The 20,165-nt window shown below is 35.0% G+C and overlaps 1 protein-coding gene across 2 annotated transcripts in view; it reads right to left on the bottom strand.

Annotated features, from left to right (window-relative positions):
- The window catches only part of LOC150078414 (protein FRA10AC1 homolog), a 165,710-nt gene that overhangs the window by 121,065 nt on the left and 24,480 nt on the right, over nucleotides 1-20,165 (bottom strand). For both annotated transcript variants that reach the window (XM_090384731.1, XM_090384732.1), the window contains exons 3-6: nucleotides 11,221-11,298; nucleotides 6,579-6,624; nucleotides 5,591-5,667; nucleotides 2,444-2,521 (exon numbers count right to left, since the gene is read on the bottom strand). In XM_090384731.1, coding sequence (XP_090240857.1) covers nucleotides 2,444-2,521; nucleotides 5,591-5,667; nucleotides 6,579-6,624; nucleotides 11,221-11,298 — 279 coding nt within the window. The remainder of the gene's footprint in view (nucleotides 1-2,443; nucleotides 2,522-5,590; nucleotides 5,668-6,578; nucleotides 6,625-11,220; nucleotides 11,299-20,165) is intronic.

The raw sequence follows: 20,165 nt of genomic DNA, 5'->3' as shown, positions 1-20,165 counted from the left end.
TTGGCCTAAACCTTAAACAATATTTCTTAGTCGGTATGTAAAGCCTAGTAGCTTCCAAGATAAGTTCTTTGAATGCTTCCCATTTTGAATTTGCTGTTGGTAACATCATCAGTTGGTCCCACTGTATAGAATTTAAATACTGTCTCAGTCCATCGTAGTCGCCTTTACGGAAGCAATAACCCTTCCCTTTACCCCTAATGGTAGTTACCTCTTTCAGTAACTCCCACTTCAGCACACTGTGATCACTGCCACCTAGTGGTTCATTTATCTGCAGATTCTTAATGCATGAAGAATCACTGCTGATAATCAAATCAAGAGTATTACTCCCTCTAGTTGCCTCCCGAACATGCTGATGTAGAAAACAATCATCCAATAAATCCACAAAAGCCCTGCTAGTGTGTGAGTAACCAGCCCCCAAATTCCAGTCAATATCTGGGAAATTAAAATCTCCCATTATAAGACTCTCTGATTTACTGGCCCACTCTATTTCCCTGTACAGTTCCTTATTATACTCATCAGAGTCATTAGGCCTATAGCACACACCTACTCTCAATTTTGATCTCCCAATGCTTATGTCACACCAAACTGACTCAACACTGCACTGTCCAGCGATGTCGACTGGCTTCACTTCCTTGGTTTTTATGTGTTTCTTAACTAATAGCATAACCCCTCCCCCCTTCCTATCCTGTCTATCCTTTCTGTAGACGTTGTACTCCCCAAATTGCAGTTCTGCATCCCTTATATCTGTGTGACACCACGTCTCTGATATCCCAACAATATCTGCCTTTGATGTTTTGAGCAATACCTCAAATTCATCAAATTTATTTACTAAACTCCTAGCATTGGTGTACACGCAAGTATACCTGCACCTGTTTCTATTCTTAGCTACCCTAACACAACCCATGTGTTTACTTGTACCGCAATGGCTCCCAGCAGTCTCTGAAATACCATGCATCTTGTTTTTCAGGCTTCTGCTCATTCTAATAGAAGCAGTGCAAGAATCTCTTTCACCTCTGCCAGTGGCTACTATCAATCTATTGGTTTTTGTCTCCCCCAAGCTAGCAGTTTTCCGACCCACCTAACACTGCCTCGATAGCATCAGCAAATATTCTTGCACCCTTTCTATTTAAGTGTATCCCATCCCTGTAGAAGCAATCTCTCCTGTTAACAAGTACAGTCCAGGCTGAAAAAAATTCTACCCCTTGAGCCTTGCACAATCTTTCCAGGGCCGAATTGATCAACAAGGCTCTCATCATATACTCCCTCCTATCGTGTCTGGGCAGAATTGCAGACACTTTCAAATTCAACCCTAATTCTCGGCTTTTGTTCAACAGTGACCTGTACTTGTTAAATAATTCTGCCGGTCTCCTACTCTTAATATTATTAGTGCCAACGTGTACAACTATATCACCTTTTGTGCCCTTAAAAGGATCGGATAGATTTTACCAGGTAGTAAAATGGTAATTCCTTTAGCTCTCTTAATTAGCGCAGCAGCACTAATTGCCTAAAGGCTAGAAATGCGAACAGTGCATACTAAGTTAATTCTCTCCTAATCCGTTCGCTAGATGAAAATTAAAAATTTTCTTCACTCAGTCGAAAGTATTTGAAATGTAACTTCCAAGGGGAATTCGAAATGATTCGCTATAAAAGGACTTCGTTGAATAGAGATCCGACTGAGTAATTTAGAATTATAAAAATGGTTATACAGTTTTATATAGAAAATATCTTAACAACAGACAGTGAAAAATGCAAATTTAGTTAAATAATTTTAAGATTATTTGAATAAGCTTAAAATTATGAAAAAAATTTACGGAATATTACAAATTTCGGAGTGCACTGCATATTAAGGGAGGTTTCACCATGTGTATTAATATTAGGTAGTAAACACAAACAGGTTTAATCTACAGTCTAATATAATTAATAGTTATGGTCATTCCTCTTTCTCACTTCAAGTTCATACAGTCTACCTCTCTTCTCTCTAGTACCCTTCGAATATATTAAAGAGAAATGACTAATGGAACAGTTACTTATCAAAAGCTAACTACAAAGCATAAATGGGGTACTAAGTTAAAAGAAGGTAAAATCCACATGAAGTGGGGAAGGCAAATGCTCTATTATAATAAAAAGATGAAACCAACATCATTAAGTTATTATTCAATTTTTATGGTTTCATTAATATGGATTGGCAATGTAAATATACATTGTGTAAAACATGGCTGTGATACAATGATTTGCTTGGATTTTCACTGAAACATAAGCCTGTGTAAATGGGTGGCAAATGGTAAGATCGCAGATATGGATATTCACGTGGATGTGTGACCATTGCCCACCTTTTAATTCACATTTACGACATTTCTACATATTAATAAATGGAAGCAATAAATAAATAAATAAATAAATAAATAAATAATCTTTATAAGAATTCAAAATTTTCATTCATTACCAGGTAACGGCATCATCATCAGACCACAGAAATCGATGATTTTCTCTTATCACATCAGAATCAGTTTTATCTTTACTCCTAAGGAAAATTAATCAACCCCATGTAATATCACTCAGGCGAGTCAAAAGATTAAAAACTTAATTATACAATTGTACGATATCAGTAACAAACATATATTATTAATATATGTATAACATTATAAATTTTAATTGTTGTTTTCGCTACAGGAAAACAACTTATCATAAAAACTGAAACAAAAGCCACTGAAATACACTCTCATTTTTGGGCCAAAAAAAAAAGTTTTTCAGGAATTACAAAACATTTATCTGAATAAGCCAATTTCTAAAAAGGTTGACCTTAGAAATATTTTCTAAAGTTACCATCATTTTACTAACTTCATATAGAAGTTTTTATAGCAGTCCATTACCAAAGGAAAATTTAATTACACTGTTATTCAGAACAAAGGTAGGAAAATGCAGTGATAACTATGTGCCATGGAATCTAATGCACATTAGATTTCAGGGTGTTTCTTTTTTTTTTTTTTTTGGATTTCTGGGCATTTTCTGTAATAAGAACATTAGTCTATGTCAGGAGTGGCCAACTTAATATGTGATGTGATCTACTTGGGCAAAAATTTCATTGCACAAGGCACACAAATCGAGGGATGACTGTATATTTAAAATTCGTCGTGATCGACCAAAATTAAATCTGCGATCAACTCGTTGGCCACCCCTGGTCTATGTGATGCAAGACAAAAGGTCTGTTCCAATAGTTTTTTCATACCAACAAAGAAGTACTGTTCAAGACTTATTAGACCTAAATGGATGTTAGATGAACTAATTAGACACGTGGCAGAGATGAAAAAGTGCATGGGATGCATATAAATTATCAGGTGATATGAAAGCATATGGTAGACATATTAGTATGTAATCAAGTCACAAAGGTTAGGCAACTAAGGCAGATTATGAGAAGGCTCTGACAAAGAATGCAAAAAAATAAACAGCAAAGACCTCTATGCTTATATTAATTGTAGGAGGAAAGGGTTGAATCACATTGGAGCACTTGATGTTATGAGTTTACTAATGATTACCCTGCTCAGTTTATGGACAAATTTAATAGGTATTTTGCATATACATTCACACATGAGGAATTCTTTAGGGTAGTGGAAGCTAGAAGTTTATCAAACTCTAACAAGGAGCAAAATGACTGTGATAACTGAAAATAAAGTGGAGGAGAAATTGTTGAGGATGGACATAAAAAAGGCCTGGGGCAGATGCAATCTATCCAATCATATTAAGGGAGGTCCCCATGGACTGGAGCAGTGAGAATAAATCCCCCATAAAGGAAGATCAAATGGAAACATGAGTAATTACAGGCCTGTTAACTTAATGTCTGTTCTGGAAAAATAACAGAATCACTGGTCAAAGAAGTAATGCAGGCCCATTTGGACAGACATGCAATCATGTGCATTGCCTGTCCAAATGGTCCCACAATCACAATATTGATTTGTTAAGGGGCAGTCTTGTGCAACAAATCTGATAGGTTACTATGATGCAGTGACCAAGGAACTGGATGCAAAAAAAAAAAAAAAAAAAATTATTTTGACATCATATACTTGAATTTCAGTAAGGCTTTTGATAATGTTGCATATAAAAGATTGGCGCATTATAGCCTTAGTTGCTAATGCTCCAATAAAACCCAACAACCAACCAACCAACCATATAAAAGACACTGTATAAACTGAAGAAATGCAGCATTAAGGGGCAAGTTACTGCTATGGATAAAGGAACGGTTAAGTGGAAGAAGACAGAGTGGTTATCAATAGGCACTGCTCTTCATGGACTAATGTTATTAGTGAAGTTCCCAGGGTTCAGTGCTGGGTCACTGATGAAGGTATATCAGGCTTCATGTCTAAGTTTGCAGATGATACAAAAGGTTGGCAGGGTTGTTAATGACAGTCATCAGGGTGAGCTACTGCAACAAGATCTAGGAAAATTGGGTTGATGGGTTGAGAAATAGCAGTTGAAGTTTAACTTTGACAAATGCAAATACTGCACATGGGTAGCAGTAACCCCAGAGTAACTTATCAACTATGTGGTACTACACTCAGAGTAGTGGAGAATGAAAAAGACCTGAGAGTAATTGTGCAGTCAGACATGAAATTCTATGTACAGTACAGGCATGGTGCCAGGACAGCTCATGGGATTTTGTCAATCAATGATATACAGAAACTTTGTTAGCAGGGATAAGGAGGTGATTATCCCTTTGTATAAGGCAATGGTCAAGCCACATCTTGAATACTGCATACAGGTCTGGAGGCCTCAATTTAGGAAGAATGTAGAGCTGCTGAAACGAGTACAGAGAAGGGCAATGAGATTGGTGAGTAGAACTAAAGGTGCTCTTACCAAGAAAGGCTTCTGCAAATTGCAGCATCTGGACACTAAGCAACTGCCAGGTTTATCTGACTGAAGTGTTTAAGGCTTCAAATGGATTGGGCAAGTTATATGTTGGTGGGATTCTTCCTCTTGCTCAGACCATAGCATAAATAAAAGGAAGGAATAACTAGACAAACTATTTGGGAGAATGAGTAGGAAATGGGAGGTGTCTAGGTTTTTTTTTTTTTTTTTTTTTTGCTGATGCTGTAAAAGCTTGCTTTCGTGTATCATTTTCCACTGCTAATAGAATCTATTATTCTTTTTTTTTTTTTTAAATCTAAAAGGCAGTCAATGGGCAGTTCTTATGTAACAAATCTGATAGGTTACTATGATGCAGTGACCAAGGAACTGGATGCAAAAAATTATTTTGACATCATATACTTGAATTTATAGCTTGTATTTATTTATTAAAATATAAAAGCTAGCTTGTATGGTTTAATAAATAATTACTTTCTTGTTAGTTTTGATACTTGAAGTTTCATACAGAAACTTAAAATACTGAAGTAGAAAGTTTTCATTTGTAGTACTTGAATGGCTTTCAGGCTACAGTACAATCTTATTTTTAAGACTAACTTAATACAAATAAAACTTCATTCAAATTTAGATAAAGTGCCATTTTTGCTTCTCTGTTATACAATGTAATTATTGCACCACAATAATAATTTAATGAAAGTTGTCAATGCTACCAAAATATAATCTGAAAGTCACTTACCCATCTCTTTTCAATTTGGTTGTACTGCCAGGGTAGCATAACAGATATTCATTGATAAGCTTCTTGTGCTTAGAATACTTTGAATTTTATTAAGAAAACAAGTTCTCATGACTAGTCAGGTTAGAATAAGTATGGTTTAAAAAACAAGTTAAAAGAAATACTATGAGAGATTGCTTCATTCATACACTACAAATGAATTACTGAATTGCAAATCATTGTTGAGATGCACAGAATTAAAACATGCTAGAAAAAAATAAAATAAACCTTAAGTCAATGAATCTTTAATCCTTTTGTTTGTAAATCAAAAGGAATGACTGACAAATTAAATTACCTTTAACCAGGTATCAGAGTTTTAACATAAAAGTTAAAACCTAAAAGAGAACTTTCAGAAAAGAAAATTTAGAAGGAAAAAAATTTTTGTTCTAAGTTCCTTTTATTATTGTTATAATACATTTAATTTCTATTATTTTTGTTATTATATATTTAATATGTGCTATTAAGTTGACAGCAAGATACTGTCAACTTAATATCACATTTTAAAACTAGTTAATAGATTTCTCAATTTTTTTTTTTTTTTAGCAGAGAAACCTAAACCTGTTGGGCAAACAATTTTCTGGGAACAAGTTGTGAGTTACCAAAGAGTGTGCTAATAAAATGGTTTTCCAGTGATGGGGCTCACATCTGGTGGGTATGGGCTTGGCAAACATAGGGTCATGAGCTGGATATCATCATTCTTTTTTTCTTCTCTCTCTCTCTCTCTCTCTCTCTCTCTCTCTCTCTCTCTCAGGAATTTTTATTTTTGGCTGGTGCTGCATAAGCCTCAGGCTTCCTTGCACCATATGGCTAATAATAATAATAATAATAATAATAATAATAATAATAATGACTCCCAAGAGAATGCCAACAGGTTAAAAAAAATTAATTATTAGAAATATTAGTTGATGATTGAAAAAAAATAAATAAATAAAATAAAAAACCAAAAAGATACAGCATCCAAAGATAAAAAATGGAATCTTTCTCTGCCCTTTTCTTCTCTGAAAAAAAAGACAAAAAAAAAAAAAAATAATAATAATAAATTCTAAATATTCAGATTTAAGCTTATTAAATTGAGATGAATTCATGATTTTTTAATATTCAAAATATCTTGAATTTATATATATATATATATATATATATATATAAATGCGAAAATGAAGAATGTTGATTATGGATCAGGGACACTGTATTAGCAAAACGTACCCTACAGCCATAATGTGTGTATACATATATATATTATGAAGAAAGTGTAAAGAAGGTTTTATTTAATCATATTGAATCTACAGTATATACCAGAAGTGAATTCTACGAAATGGATAAGGTGTGTAGTGATATATGGTAGGATAACCAGGTAAGAGAAGAAAAGGAACAGATAGTTGGTAAGAAATGAAAAGGTGACCAGAAAGGTTACAATTGCAGTGTTTTTCATAATTTTCAGTGTTTGGTGGATGGCCTCTGACGAAGACACTGAAATGTAACCTTTCTGGTCATCTTTTCATTTCTTATTTTAATTTCTTATCAACTATCTGTTCCTTTTTCGTCTCTTACCTGGTTATCCTACCATATATCACTACATGCCTTATCCATTTTGTAGAATTCACTTCTGGTGTATACCGTAGATTCAATATGATTAAACAAAACCTTCTTTACACTTTCTTCATAATGTGTGTGTGTGTGTGTGTGTGTGTGTGTGTGTGTGTGTGTGTGTGTGTGTGTGTGTGTGTGTGTGTGTGTGTGTGTGTGTGTGCGCGCGCGCGCAGTGGTTTCCGGTTATTTGGGCCACCGGTTAACCAGGGCAGCCATTTATTTGGGACAAATCTTGAAAAGCAGAACCTAATCGAGAAAATAGCCAGGGTTTACTTCGCTTAATTTGGATAACATGCCGTTTAATCGGGGCAGGAGACCACAGCTTGTTTGTTATTTGGTTTTGAGGAGCATTAGCAACTAAGGCCATATTGCTCCGGGGATATGCGGTGGTCATTCCCTGACCTTTCCGCATCCTCCGTATTTGGTGGTCACAGGCTCAAACCCCGGTCTAATCAAGAAGCGTGTGCTACGCACTGCTGCTCCTGCCCAAACTGGCTACGGAGGTGCTGGAGACCACAGCACTCGAGATTACCCTACAATTGGCTCCAACCATATCACATGATCCAGTTGGATTTCTGGAGGTCTCAACCATAAAATAATAAGCAGTTTCCGGTTTATTGGGCTTTTCTGTTAGTGTAATCTATTATAAACGTAAACTCAATCTTACTGAACTTGTGATAATAATTCTGTGGGTTTTAACGTTATTATGGTGAAATGTGTTTCCCCCTTCCATGAAATCTTCAATCATATAAAAAACAAATTTTCAGAATCTTCTCTTCATTCCTATTTTTAAGCTTTGTAACGTGTTACTCCATTCTCACTTGGGCGTATCATGTTAGTTGAAATTTGTGCATGCCATGTTCTTTGTTATTGATTGCTTATCTGTTTTTACTGTTTTAAATTTTAACCCCCCCAAAACGTCAATGAACAGAAATATCAATTAGTTAATATGTACATATTACAGTACATTAATTAACCTACGCACGTAAACGTAAATTAATTTTTTTTTTGCTAACCTGTGGAAAATATTCTTCCGATTTTCACGCATCATTTAATTTTGCTAATTGTTAAGGTAATAAAAGTGTAAATTTCTGCTTAATATATCTTTACTTTTATAGCCTATGGATAATATTCCTCCTATTTTCGCTTATCAGAATTGCTGTTTAATAACAGCAGTAGAATTAAAAATTCAATTCACAAACGCAGTCACAATGACCAGTGCTTACTACATATCATATAGTGAAGGTACTTTTACTATGGAGAGTCCATTGTAACGTGATTTGATCGTACAGAGAATCAATGGTAAAGTGGGGGTCCACTGTATTTTTAACTATTTAAGTGAAAAACTTTGCATAATTGGGGCAGCCGCTTAATCAGGCCAACATGGACTATACTGATGTGTCCAAAATAATCAGAATCCACTGCGCACGCACACAAAATAAATACAATAACACACAATAAATAAATATAAGCTTAACTCAATTATGAGTACATATAACAACTATCCTGAGAAAATAAAAATTCATCCCGTATTTGGTAACTAAGGCACTATGACGATAGGAAATTTTCCCCCATATGAAGCTGAGCTTTTGCTTTTTTTTTTTTTTTTAAATGTTTTTTCTTTTTTTATAATTTATTTATTATTTTTTAATAAATAAGTTGACATTTTTTAGTTTGTTTTTCCAAAATGTTATTTCTTTTTCTTTCTAAGCACATGTTTATTTCAGTTTATACTTATGAACAAGTATTTTAATAGCAACTTTTCCTATCTATAATGAGCATCACTAAGCTCATTACAGATACGAAATGTAGATGTTTATTCATCATAAAGAAAATATTTTAAGAGCAAAATTTCACACCAAAATGAGCATAGTAACTTGACTTTCACATGAATAATGAACAGAAATGAAAGTGTAATTTTTTCAACAGTTCTTGCAGATCTATGAAAAAAACTTTATATCACAAGCCTGTGATGATATGATTCTTTGACAAGTGTGTATATTGAATACTCTTATATCCTTAATGAAAATAAAGTTAAAAAGTTCTTTTTGCTATGCTCTTATGTTCTTGATAGTGGCCATTAAAGACCTCTGGTCAAAATCTGCCAGTTTGGAAGACAGAATGGGAGGAAAAAAACAGATTGTTGGATGTTTATGTTTGAATGTATGAATGCATCAAACTATCTCAGTGGTTATGACTGAGTTGCAGCATTAAAGAAACGTTTCTTTTTCTTTTATCTTTTAAATAAAAAAAAAGGGGGGAGAAAAACTGCAATTTACACACACAGATGTTTAAATTAAATTTAAACTGATCATAGTTGTTAGTAAGGCTTACTAAAAATTGATTGTGCAATTGAATCAATTACTAAATCTCAATTAACACTTTTTTTTTTACAAAAAAAATTAATAAAAAAAAAAAGCTGATAAAAAGAAATTAATTTTTCAACTAATGTAAATTTGCAAAGGGTGAAGTTCATTAGATGCCATCCAAGAATTCAGCAGGGTCAAATAAACATTTTTCATTAGTCCTTTGTATCTCATTATAACCAAGTCTGCCTGTACTAAATCTCTTTTAGTACAGATATAGTGTTTTGTATAAAACACTTTTTTTATACAAAAAAATAAATAAAAAAAAAAGCTGATAAAAAGAAATTAATTTTTCAACTAACATAAATTTGCAAAGGGTGAGGTTCATTAGATGCCATTCAAGAATTCAGCAGGGTCAAATAACATTCAAACTGATTGAGCATACATACTGAAAGCAACTATTGGCTACTTATACCTATACTTGTCTCCAAATGTGCAGATAAGATGCTATAGAAACTGTCTGGCAGTTTCACAAGTTCTCAAAAAGACTAATATACAATGCTGCATGTATTTTTATAAATTTAACCACTTTCTGAACAATAACAAAAAATTTACAAAAAAATATTCATCATTAATCCTTGTAAAGTTTAATTTCAAAATTTACTAGAAAATTCTGGAAATTCTCTTGAAAATCTGAAACTTCATAACTTCTCAATACAAATATAAGAATTATGAAGCTGAGAAACTGTACATGCACTAAAAACACAATTTTAAAGAATTTCTCAAATCTTAGGAAGACTGATGGAGCAAGTGTGTGTGTGTGTGTGTGTGTGTGTGTGTGTGTGTGTGTGTGTGTGTGTGTGTGTGTGTGTGTGCGCGCGCAGAAGGCAAGTGATTAGGTTAGTAAGCCCAACTGTTCACTCAATAAACTTTTATAACAAAATTCTGGAAACCTTTTGAATGCACCTCATAACTGATATCAATCACAATTCCATTCTTTTCATTAGGTCTATTAAAGAAAGCAGAAAATTGCAAATTTGAAGAAACCAACATAGACATGAGAGAAATTCGGCGCCTCCATAGTCAGGTGGGCAGGAGCGGCAGTGAGTAGCACACACTTCTTGATTAGACCGGGGTTCGAGCCCGTGACCACCAAATACAGAGGATGCGGAAAGGTCAGGGAATGACCAACGCATATCCTCAGAGCAATATGGCCTTAGTTGCTAATGCTCCTAAAAACCAAAATAACAAAAAAAAATAAATTAATTAATTAATTAACGAGAGAAATTCATTAAAAAAGGAAGCTGTACAAAAAGTATATTTCAATAGAATAACATAATTTTTCTTCTCTTAAAAGATTTAAAAAACCAGTCAGATTTTGAAACCCATTAGAAGGAAATTTCTGATAGAATTATAAAAAAAAAATATGCAGACTTATGTCTTTTTTTTTTTTTTTGGTTTTTTTTATATAATTTAAGAAATATGTGCCATCTCTTCCAAGTTTTAAAAAAAATTTGGAATAGATGGCAGTGCATAGCAGAAATACATGAATACTTCTGCTATGGCACTGCTTATAATGAATTTCATTAGTCTTTATACAGTCTTAAAAGATTGAGAATCCAAAGTATGATATATACAAAAATCAAAACAACATGCAGTAAAAAAAAAAAAAAGAAAAAAAAACAACAACTTGAATTTTACCTGTTTCTTTCATTAAATGCAAGTTTAGTTATCTTATGCGTGGATGCATCTTTCCCAGATAAATCTCTTCTCTTCCTCCTAAAACCAAATTTCAAATGGAAATCGTAAAAAAAAAAAAAAAGTACATATTTTCCTCATTAAGCATAAACACCCTTCTGAACATCTAGAATGCAATAAAATTTTAATATTGAAAAGATATAAAAATCAAGGTATCTTAAAACTTAAATTTCAAGATTAACCGCTAACTGAATGATTGGTAAATATTATGTATGACAAGAGATATCAATATGTAATAATTTAAGGTGTGGTTGAGGTCCACACAGCAGAAAGAGAGAAAATGCCCCCACCTCTGCTGGCTATCACCAGAGGTACAATAAGATGATTTCTCCAACAATCAACGACTTCCTGGCTGAAAGTATATCTCCAAACATTGTGTGCAACATTCCTTCCTCAATTTTTGAATTTAAGACCCCTCGTGTGTAGTCTGGGAAGAGGAAGGATTCCATTAACATTAAGTATACACAATCCATTTAAACCTTAAACATCTCAATCAGATCTCCTTGTCTCCAGATGCTGAAATTTGAAAAATTGAAGCCTTTCTTGGTAAGAGAAACCTTTGTTCCCATCACTTATCTCATTGCTGTACTCTGCACCCATTCAACATCTTTAAACTGATTCCAGCCAGGCATGCAGTACTTGAGATAATTTTGATCATTACCTTATACATGTAGATATATTATCTTATTCTTAGTTCAATGGCACTGTTTTACTGTGATGATACAAAACTTTTTAGAACAGTTAGAAGTGTGCATGCACGCTGCTCAGTTGTTTCTGGCCACTTTGCCACCAGGAAGGCAATTTGGAAAGCCTGCCCAGTGCCCCTCTAAACAAGGAGGTGGGCCACAACTAAGCCCGAACCAAGGCAACTAACTATCCCCACTGGCCCAGAAGCCACCAAAGATGAGAGACCCCTTATAGACAGCTCTGGCACCAGCGAGCGAGGAGGAAGGTAAGTTGTACTATTAGCAAAAACCACAGGGATCCTGCATCCACTTGAGGCAGTGCAATACCAGTGGATGCCCAATATCCCATACCACTGGGAGAACAATCCAGGTTACTAGCATAAGATCCTGCATCTAGCAAATTTAGAGACCAGCAAAAATCCTGTCCCGGGACTAGAAAAGAAAAAAGTAAAAGAAAATAAATAATAATAATATAAAAGAAAAAAACAGTAACTAGACAAAAAATATATAAATTAATAGTAACTAAGTTAAAATTAAAATAAAAAGAACATTACAAAAAATAAATAAAACATTGTGAAGGTTCCAGTCATGGAAACTCTAGGAGTCTAACTCAATAACGTAATAGTCCAAATCGAGGTAGATCTTAAAAAGTTTTCACTCCAAAGAAAAGAAAAATGGAGATCTGGATCGTACATTTAATTTTCAAAGTAGTCAAAAGAATTTTCCATTCTAAGTGTTAATCTGTGATGACATTAAGACATTAACATTAGTTGAGGCATATGATTGCAAGAAAGCAAGCTTATAACAGCATCAGCAAAAAAAAAAAAAAAAAAACCCCTTCCCATTTCACCCATCCAGTCACTTCAAATGTTTGTCTAGTTCAGCCTTAAATTTATTTAAACTATCAACTTCAACAACAGAAGGAAGTCTGTTCCGGCAATCAATTAGCCGCTGGCTAAAGGCAAACTTCCATACATCTATTTTACAACTGTCTTTGCTCAATTTGAATCTATGCCCACTCAGGTTCTTAGTCTGAACAAATGGAAATATCTTTTCAGCATTGAATTTGCTCAAACCATTCAAGGCCTTATATACCTCCATAAGATCACTTCGCAGGTGCCTAGTATCCAGAAGCTGCAACTTGCAGAACTTAAGCCTTTCTTTGTAAGTGCACCCCTTTGTTCCTCTCACCAATCTTGTTGCCCTTCTCTATACTCGTTCTAGCAACTCTACATCCTTCTTAAAATGAGGCCTCCAGACCTGTACGCAATACTCAAGGTGTGGCCCGACCATTGCCTTATACAAAGGGATAATCACCTCCTTGTCTCTTGTTAGCAAAATTCCTATATATCAATGAAACATACCAACTGTGTAGTACCACACAGTTGGTACATTTCTCTTGGGTTACTGCTACCCATATGTAGTACTTTGCATTTGTCAATGTTAAACTTCAGTTGCCACGTCTCAGCCCATCTGCCTAACTTTTCTAGATACTGTTGCAGTAGCATACTGTCTTTAGTGTCATTAACAACCCTGCCAACCTTTGTGTCATCTGCAAACTTGGACATTCAATATCATTAATAAATACAAAAAACAACAATATCCCAGCACGGAACCCTGGGGGGAAATCCACTAATAACATCAGTCCATGTAGAGCAGTGTCCATTTATTACCACTCTCTGCAGTTGCTTTATTCATTGCAGCAACTTGCCCTTGATACCATACAGCTCCAATTTGTATAGCAGTCTTCCATGTGCAACAGCACCAAAAGCTTTCTTGAAATCCAAGTATACGATATCAAAATTATTTTTTGAATACAGTTCCTTTGTGAACACATCATAGTATCCAATAAAATTGATCAGACAAGATTTTCCCTTAACAAACCAATGTTGTGTGGGAACTATTACTGCAGTGTTGTCTAGGTGATCCTGTATCACCTCTTTAACCAGTGACTCCATTATTTTCTCCAGAACAGAAGTTAAATTAACAGGCCTATGATTATTTGCACATCAGGGAAGGTTTCCGTGAATTGGGGATACATTTGCACAACTTCAGTCCATGGGGACTGAAGTTGTGCAAATACCTTGAATCTAAGGATGCTCTCATAATTATGGCTAACTGTTTGCTAACTTCCCTGGCTGTCTTCTTCAATATATCTGGATAGATTCCATCCACCCCAGGTGCCTTTTTTATGTTTAACTTCAACAATTTCTCCTCCACTTTGCTCTCATTTATTACAAAACCACTTAGTCCCTGTTAGAGTTTGATAAACTTCTTGCATTCCCCTCCTTGTATAACTCCTCATGTGTGAATGTAGATGCAAAATACTCATTCAGTTTATCAGCTAATTGAGCAGGATGATCAATAGTCAAACCATCTATGTTAAGTGGACCAATCTGATTCATCCCCTTCCTTCTAGAGTTTCCATAAGTGAAGAACTCTTTGCTCTAGGACTTTTTGTTTGCATCCTTTGCCAAAGATTTCTGATAATCTGCCTTTGCCTGTTTAACCTCCTTTGTGACTTGATTATAGACTAGCTTATATCTTCCAAAAGCTTTTATGTAGTCTGATAATTTATATACATCCCATGCATTTTTCTTCTTTGCCAGGACCCTCCTTAATTCATCTGACATCCATTTAGGCCTGAACTTGAACAGTATTTCATAGTTGGTATGAAAAGCCTAGTAACCTCCAAGTCCCTGAAGGATTCCCATTTAGAATTCACTATTGGTAACATCATCAGTTGATCTCACTGTGTATAATTTAAAAACTGTCTGAGACCACTGCAGTCACTTTACAAAAGCAAAAACCTTCCCTTTACCCCTGATGGTAGGTACATCTTTAAGTAAATCACACATCAATACACTGATCACTGTCGACCTAGTGGTTCCTTTATCTGCAAATTCTTAATGCATGAATAATCACTGCTGATAATCAGATCAAGAGCATTAATCTTTCTGGTTACCCCTTGAACATGTTGCTGTTGAAAACAATCCTCCAATAAATCCACAAAAGTCTTGCTTGTGTGCAAGTGTCCAACCCACAAGTTCCAGTCAATATCTGGAAATTTAAAATCCCCCATTACAAGACATTCTGATTTACTGGCCCATTATTTCTCTGCACAACTGTTCGTTGTACTCATCAGAGTCATTAGGCCTCTAAGGCACTCCTACTCTCATTTTCCCTTTCTTAGTGTTTAGGTCACACCAAACACTCAACATTGCACTGTCCACCCATGTCGACTGGATGCACTTCCTTAGATTTTGTGTTTCTTAACTAACAGCATAACCCCTCCTCCCTTTGTACCCTGTCTATCCTTTCTTTACACATTGTACTCCCCAAATTCTAATTCTAATTCCAAATTCTAATTGCTTATATCTGTGTGACACCATGTCTCTGATATCCCAACAATATCTGCCTTTGATGGTTTGATCAGCACTTCAAATTCATGAAATTTATTTACTATACTTCTAGCATTGGTATACATGCACCTGTTCTTACTCTTAGTTACCCTAAAACAGCCCATGTATTTACTTGTTCCATGATGACTCCCAGCAGCTCTTGAAATCCCCAGCAACTTGCTCTCTAGGCTGCTACTCATTACAATAGAAGCAGTGCAAGAATCACTTTTGCTTCTGCTTGCGGCTCCTGTTAATCTTTTAGTCTGTGAATACACCCAGGCTAGCAGTTTTCCCGAACCACCTAACACTGCCTTGATAGCATCAGCAAATATTCTTCCACCCTTTCTATTTAAGTGTATCCCATCCCTGTAGAAGCAGTCTGTCTGGTTAGCAAGCACAGACCATGCTAAAAAAAATTCTACCCAGTGAGGCTTGCACAATCTCTATAGGGCTGAACTGATTGACAAAGCTCTCATCATATACTCCCTCCTATCGTGTCTGGGCAGAATTGCAGACACTTTCAAATTTAACCATAACTCGCAACATTTTTTCAACATTGACCTGTACTTGTTAAGTAAATCTGCAGATCACTTACTCTTAAGGTCATTAGTGCCAATGTGTACAATATCACCTTTTTTTTTTTTTGTGCCTTTAAAAGATGATATCTGCCCTACATTGTCATCAACTTTTTCCCCCAGCAGACATACCCTGGTCCTGTTCCACCTAACATTTTTGCATAATATATTCCCTGTCTCCCTGACAATAGTCGCCAACAATAACTACTTCCTTTGGGACCAGTGCATTCTGCCTTGGAGAATGCCCGCTGTGTTGCCTGATGCACAGGAGTGAGCTCTGGCGTTGAGCTAGGCAGCTGAGAGCTTAACGGGCCCCTCATATTAATTTCTTTGAGGGCATATACTCTACACCTCAAACTCAGATACCCATCAAAACACTGAGTTGGAGCCTAATTTCTTCACAGTCTCTGCACCTAGTACACACCCAAAGACATCCTCCTTGGCTAGATCATGTCCTGTTCTAGACAGGGCTGCAAACATTTCACATAATTTTTAGACTGATGTGTTAGAGAATCACTCCCTTCAGTTCTGTTGCGATCCACAGTACTACTGCTACTTTGTGCTTGCTGCTTTGCTGCTCTAGCCTGGGTCATTATTCTGTTTAATTAATTAATTAAATTATACTTAACAATGAAATTTAATGATTAATATGTATATATTTAATAAGATAAGATTACTAATAATAAATTTTTAGTGATTAATTGATAATACTTTACTAATCTAACAGATTTCTAATACAGTGCTACGTTTTTCGCTATTTAGTTTTACATTAAACCTTATGCTATGAAGTTTGAGAATTGCGCTAAGTTATTCTGTATCGTATAACAATGGCGGCAAGTTACAAACTGTAAGATCGATGGACACTAAGTATTAACTTTCAAGATCGCTATCTAAATTCAAATAAACCAAGGAACTCGACTAGGACTATAAAGCTACTTATAGAAAATAATTTAGTATAACAATTAAGTCAATAAAATGACTAAATATATATAAAAACTTAGCATTCGCCAGAGCCGCAAAAATATGAATAATCAGGAAAAGTCATTGAGAAGATATGCTTGTTTTAAGGGGTTCTGTTTTCTTTTATTAAAAACTTCAGAAGAGAATGTTTGCAGAGCAGAAAACAAAGTGTTGTCAACAATTCATTGCTTTGAGAAAAATTGTTTACTGAATTTTGTAGTTTGGGTCTCGAGTCTCAGTATATATTACAATAACATAATTATGTGCATCCATGTTTCTTCAGCATCATAGCTGCAGAGCATGGAGTTAAAAAGACCAACTGAAAGCTTAAGGTTAATGGAGCCATGTCCTGTCAATACAAATGTTGTAGTCAAGCTGGGAGTAAACCACCTATAAACATACTTATTTGTATTAAAAGTAAATTGTTGTTGTTGGAGGTTTTACGGCACAACAGCAGCTAAAGGCCATTATGTGCCAAACAATGGTAGGAGTTAAAAGTAACTTCTGGTGGAAATTGATGGGTAACATTGCAAACCAATAGATTTTGTGCCCCAGAGGATTTGAAACACATTTGTTCACTCGTTCCACACTGTTTTTTTTTCCTCTTTTGGCATCTGCAGCAAGATCAGAGGAAATCCCTAGAATCTCAGTTTGCATTCTACGTTTCAGCCTATAACAAAGTCCATTTTATATAAAGGCGCAGGTCCAGAGGTAAAATACATGCTAAGACCTGCAGAGCTACTGAAGACACCATCCTGCAAGGATATTAGCATTGCCTGGAATTTAATGTTTGTAGCTCTGGAGAACCAAACACCTGGAACAACAGAAGTAAACATGTTAAACGCTGTGTTATAATATAAAAGAAGTGTTTTCCTATTCAAACCCCAATCTGATCTGGTGATTCAAATAACAGCAGCCATAAACTTTGACCTTGGTAGCTACATTGTTGAGATAAGAGATGAAGTTTAACTTCACATCTAAAATTATGTCAAGGTGTTTAGAAGTTGTAAGAAAGTTGTCAAGGTTGTAAGAAGAATTTGCTTTCTGCTGATTTTTATCTTTGGTGGCCTTCTGCAATCGAGTTTGAACAAGGTTTTGCCAAGGAACTAGCTTTTGGCTGGCTATGGCTTTTACATACTCTTTCTTTAAATCTCAGTAAATGTTTAAGTCTGTCAACTTTGATCAGGCCAGGATCTCATTCTCTAAAAATTCTTATGGGATTTATGTACATGTTTGCACAAAATTGACATCTCTTACAACCATTAAGGAACAATATTTGATCTATTTACTTTCTTATTCTTCTTCTTAGTAGACGAGTTAGTGGCCCACAGTAGTGCAGACTGTAACATAAAATGCATATCCTGTAGCATTTAATGTGTTCATAGAATTTAACATTTCTGTGTTTAAATCTTGTCAAGATTCAATAAACTTGAGCCATTTTATGTTCTTGATAGAATACCTGCTTAGATCTTCAGGAGAATCAACAGATATCATAGAAGGAAGCCGAGAAAGGTTAAATGTAACTTGCTCTATGGTCATTACTGGTATACTCTACCCACATAGTCCAGTTGCACAGTCAGTGGTAATTTTAGCAGTTCAAATGGTCAGATCAATATTCATTTCTCTATGGATATTGGAGAAGGTATACAGCTGGTTTGGCAAGTTCTGTATATAGAGGCAGTGAACACAGGAATTCTTCCAAAAGAATACCTCTGTTATCCAAGGAACCACTATACTACAAAAATGACTGTTTGAATCAGTTATTATCAGCAAGTTCAAATGATAAAAAGTAGTAAAGACTTTCTCTAGATACCTTAAAGATGCACTTAAATCAGCTGAAGGGGAGCAATAAATGAACAGTGGGTAAAATGAACAGTTATGAGTTGAAATCAGACCACATAGGCCAGTTATAACTGTAATATCATGCAAATTATTCACAACAATGGCAGATTTAAAATTAGTTTTTGATGACTGTACTAATCTAGGATATCCAATATTCAGAAGTGAGTCCAAAAGAGTGTTTAATGTTTATCACATCCTCATCCCTGCTAGCAAAATTCCTGTATATCACTGACAAAACTCCATGACTTATGCTGGCAGGCTGCCTGCATGCTCAGAGAACTTTATATCTGACTGCACAATTACATCCAGGTAATTTTTATATAAAACTATCCTGAGCATAGCAAAACACAGTTGATATATTAATCTGAGATTATGGCTACCCACACACAATAACACTGCATTTGTTAATGTTAAACTTCAATTACCATTTCTCAAACTGTGTGCTTTATTTTCATAGATCTTGCTGCAGTAGCATAACTTAATTACTCTTATCAACTACCCTGCCAACCATTCTTTCATCTGCAAACTTAGATATTAAACCTGATAGGTCTTTATCAATATCATTAATAAGTATAGAAAACAAAAATATATGTAGTACTGAACCCTAGAGAACCCAGCCAATAACATTAGTCCACAAAGAGTAGTGACTACCGCCAAGCATTCTTACATCTCACACTAGAACTCTTTTTCCATAGCATAAATTGCCTTTAATGCCACACTGTTCCAATCTGTATAGTAGTCTATGCAACAGTATCAAAAGCTTTCCTAGAGTCCAAATATATAATACAGTCGATTCCAGTTATTTGGGACATGTCGGGACTAGTGCATTTTGGCCCGATTAAGCGGCTGCCCCAATTATTCGAAGTTTCACGTACATAGTTAAAAATACAATGGACCCCGCTTTACCATTGGTTCAGTGTACAATAAAATCATGTTACGATGGACTCACCATAGTAAAGTACCATTCACTATATGATGTGTAGTAAGCGCCGGTCACTGTGATGACGTTTGTGAATTGAATTTTAATTCTATTAAACAGCGATTTAATTAGCAAAAATAGGAGGAATATTATCCACAGGCTATAAAAGTAAAGATATATTAAGCACAAATTTACCCTTTATTACCTTACCAATTAAAAAATTAAATGATACATGAAAATCAAAAGAATATACGTGATAATGTGTACATACTAACTAGTTGACATTTCTGTTCATTGACATTTGTGGATGGAGGTTAAAATTTAAAACAGTAAAAAGATAAGCAATCAATAACAAAGAACATGGCACACACAAATTGCAAGTAACACGATATGCACAAGTGAGAACAGAGTAACAAGTTACGAAGCTTTAAAAATAGGAATGAAGAGAAGATTCTGAAATTTAATTTTTTTATATGATTGAAGATTCCATGGAAGTGTAAACACA

The sequence above is a fragment of the Mastigoproctus giganteus genome, chromosome 11 (genome assembly GCF_048544385.1).
Source record: "Mastigoproctus giganteus isolate SK-2022 chromosome 11, ASM4854438v1, whole genome shotgun sequence".
NCBI lineage: Eukaryota > Metazoa > Arthropoda > Arachnida > Uropygi > Thelyphonidae > Mastigoproctus > Mastigoproctus giganteus.
The sequence above is the reverse complement of the archived record's forward strand: the minus strand, read 5'-3'. Positions and strand labels throughout refer to the sequence as shown.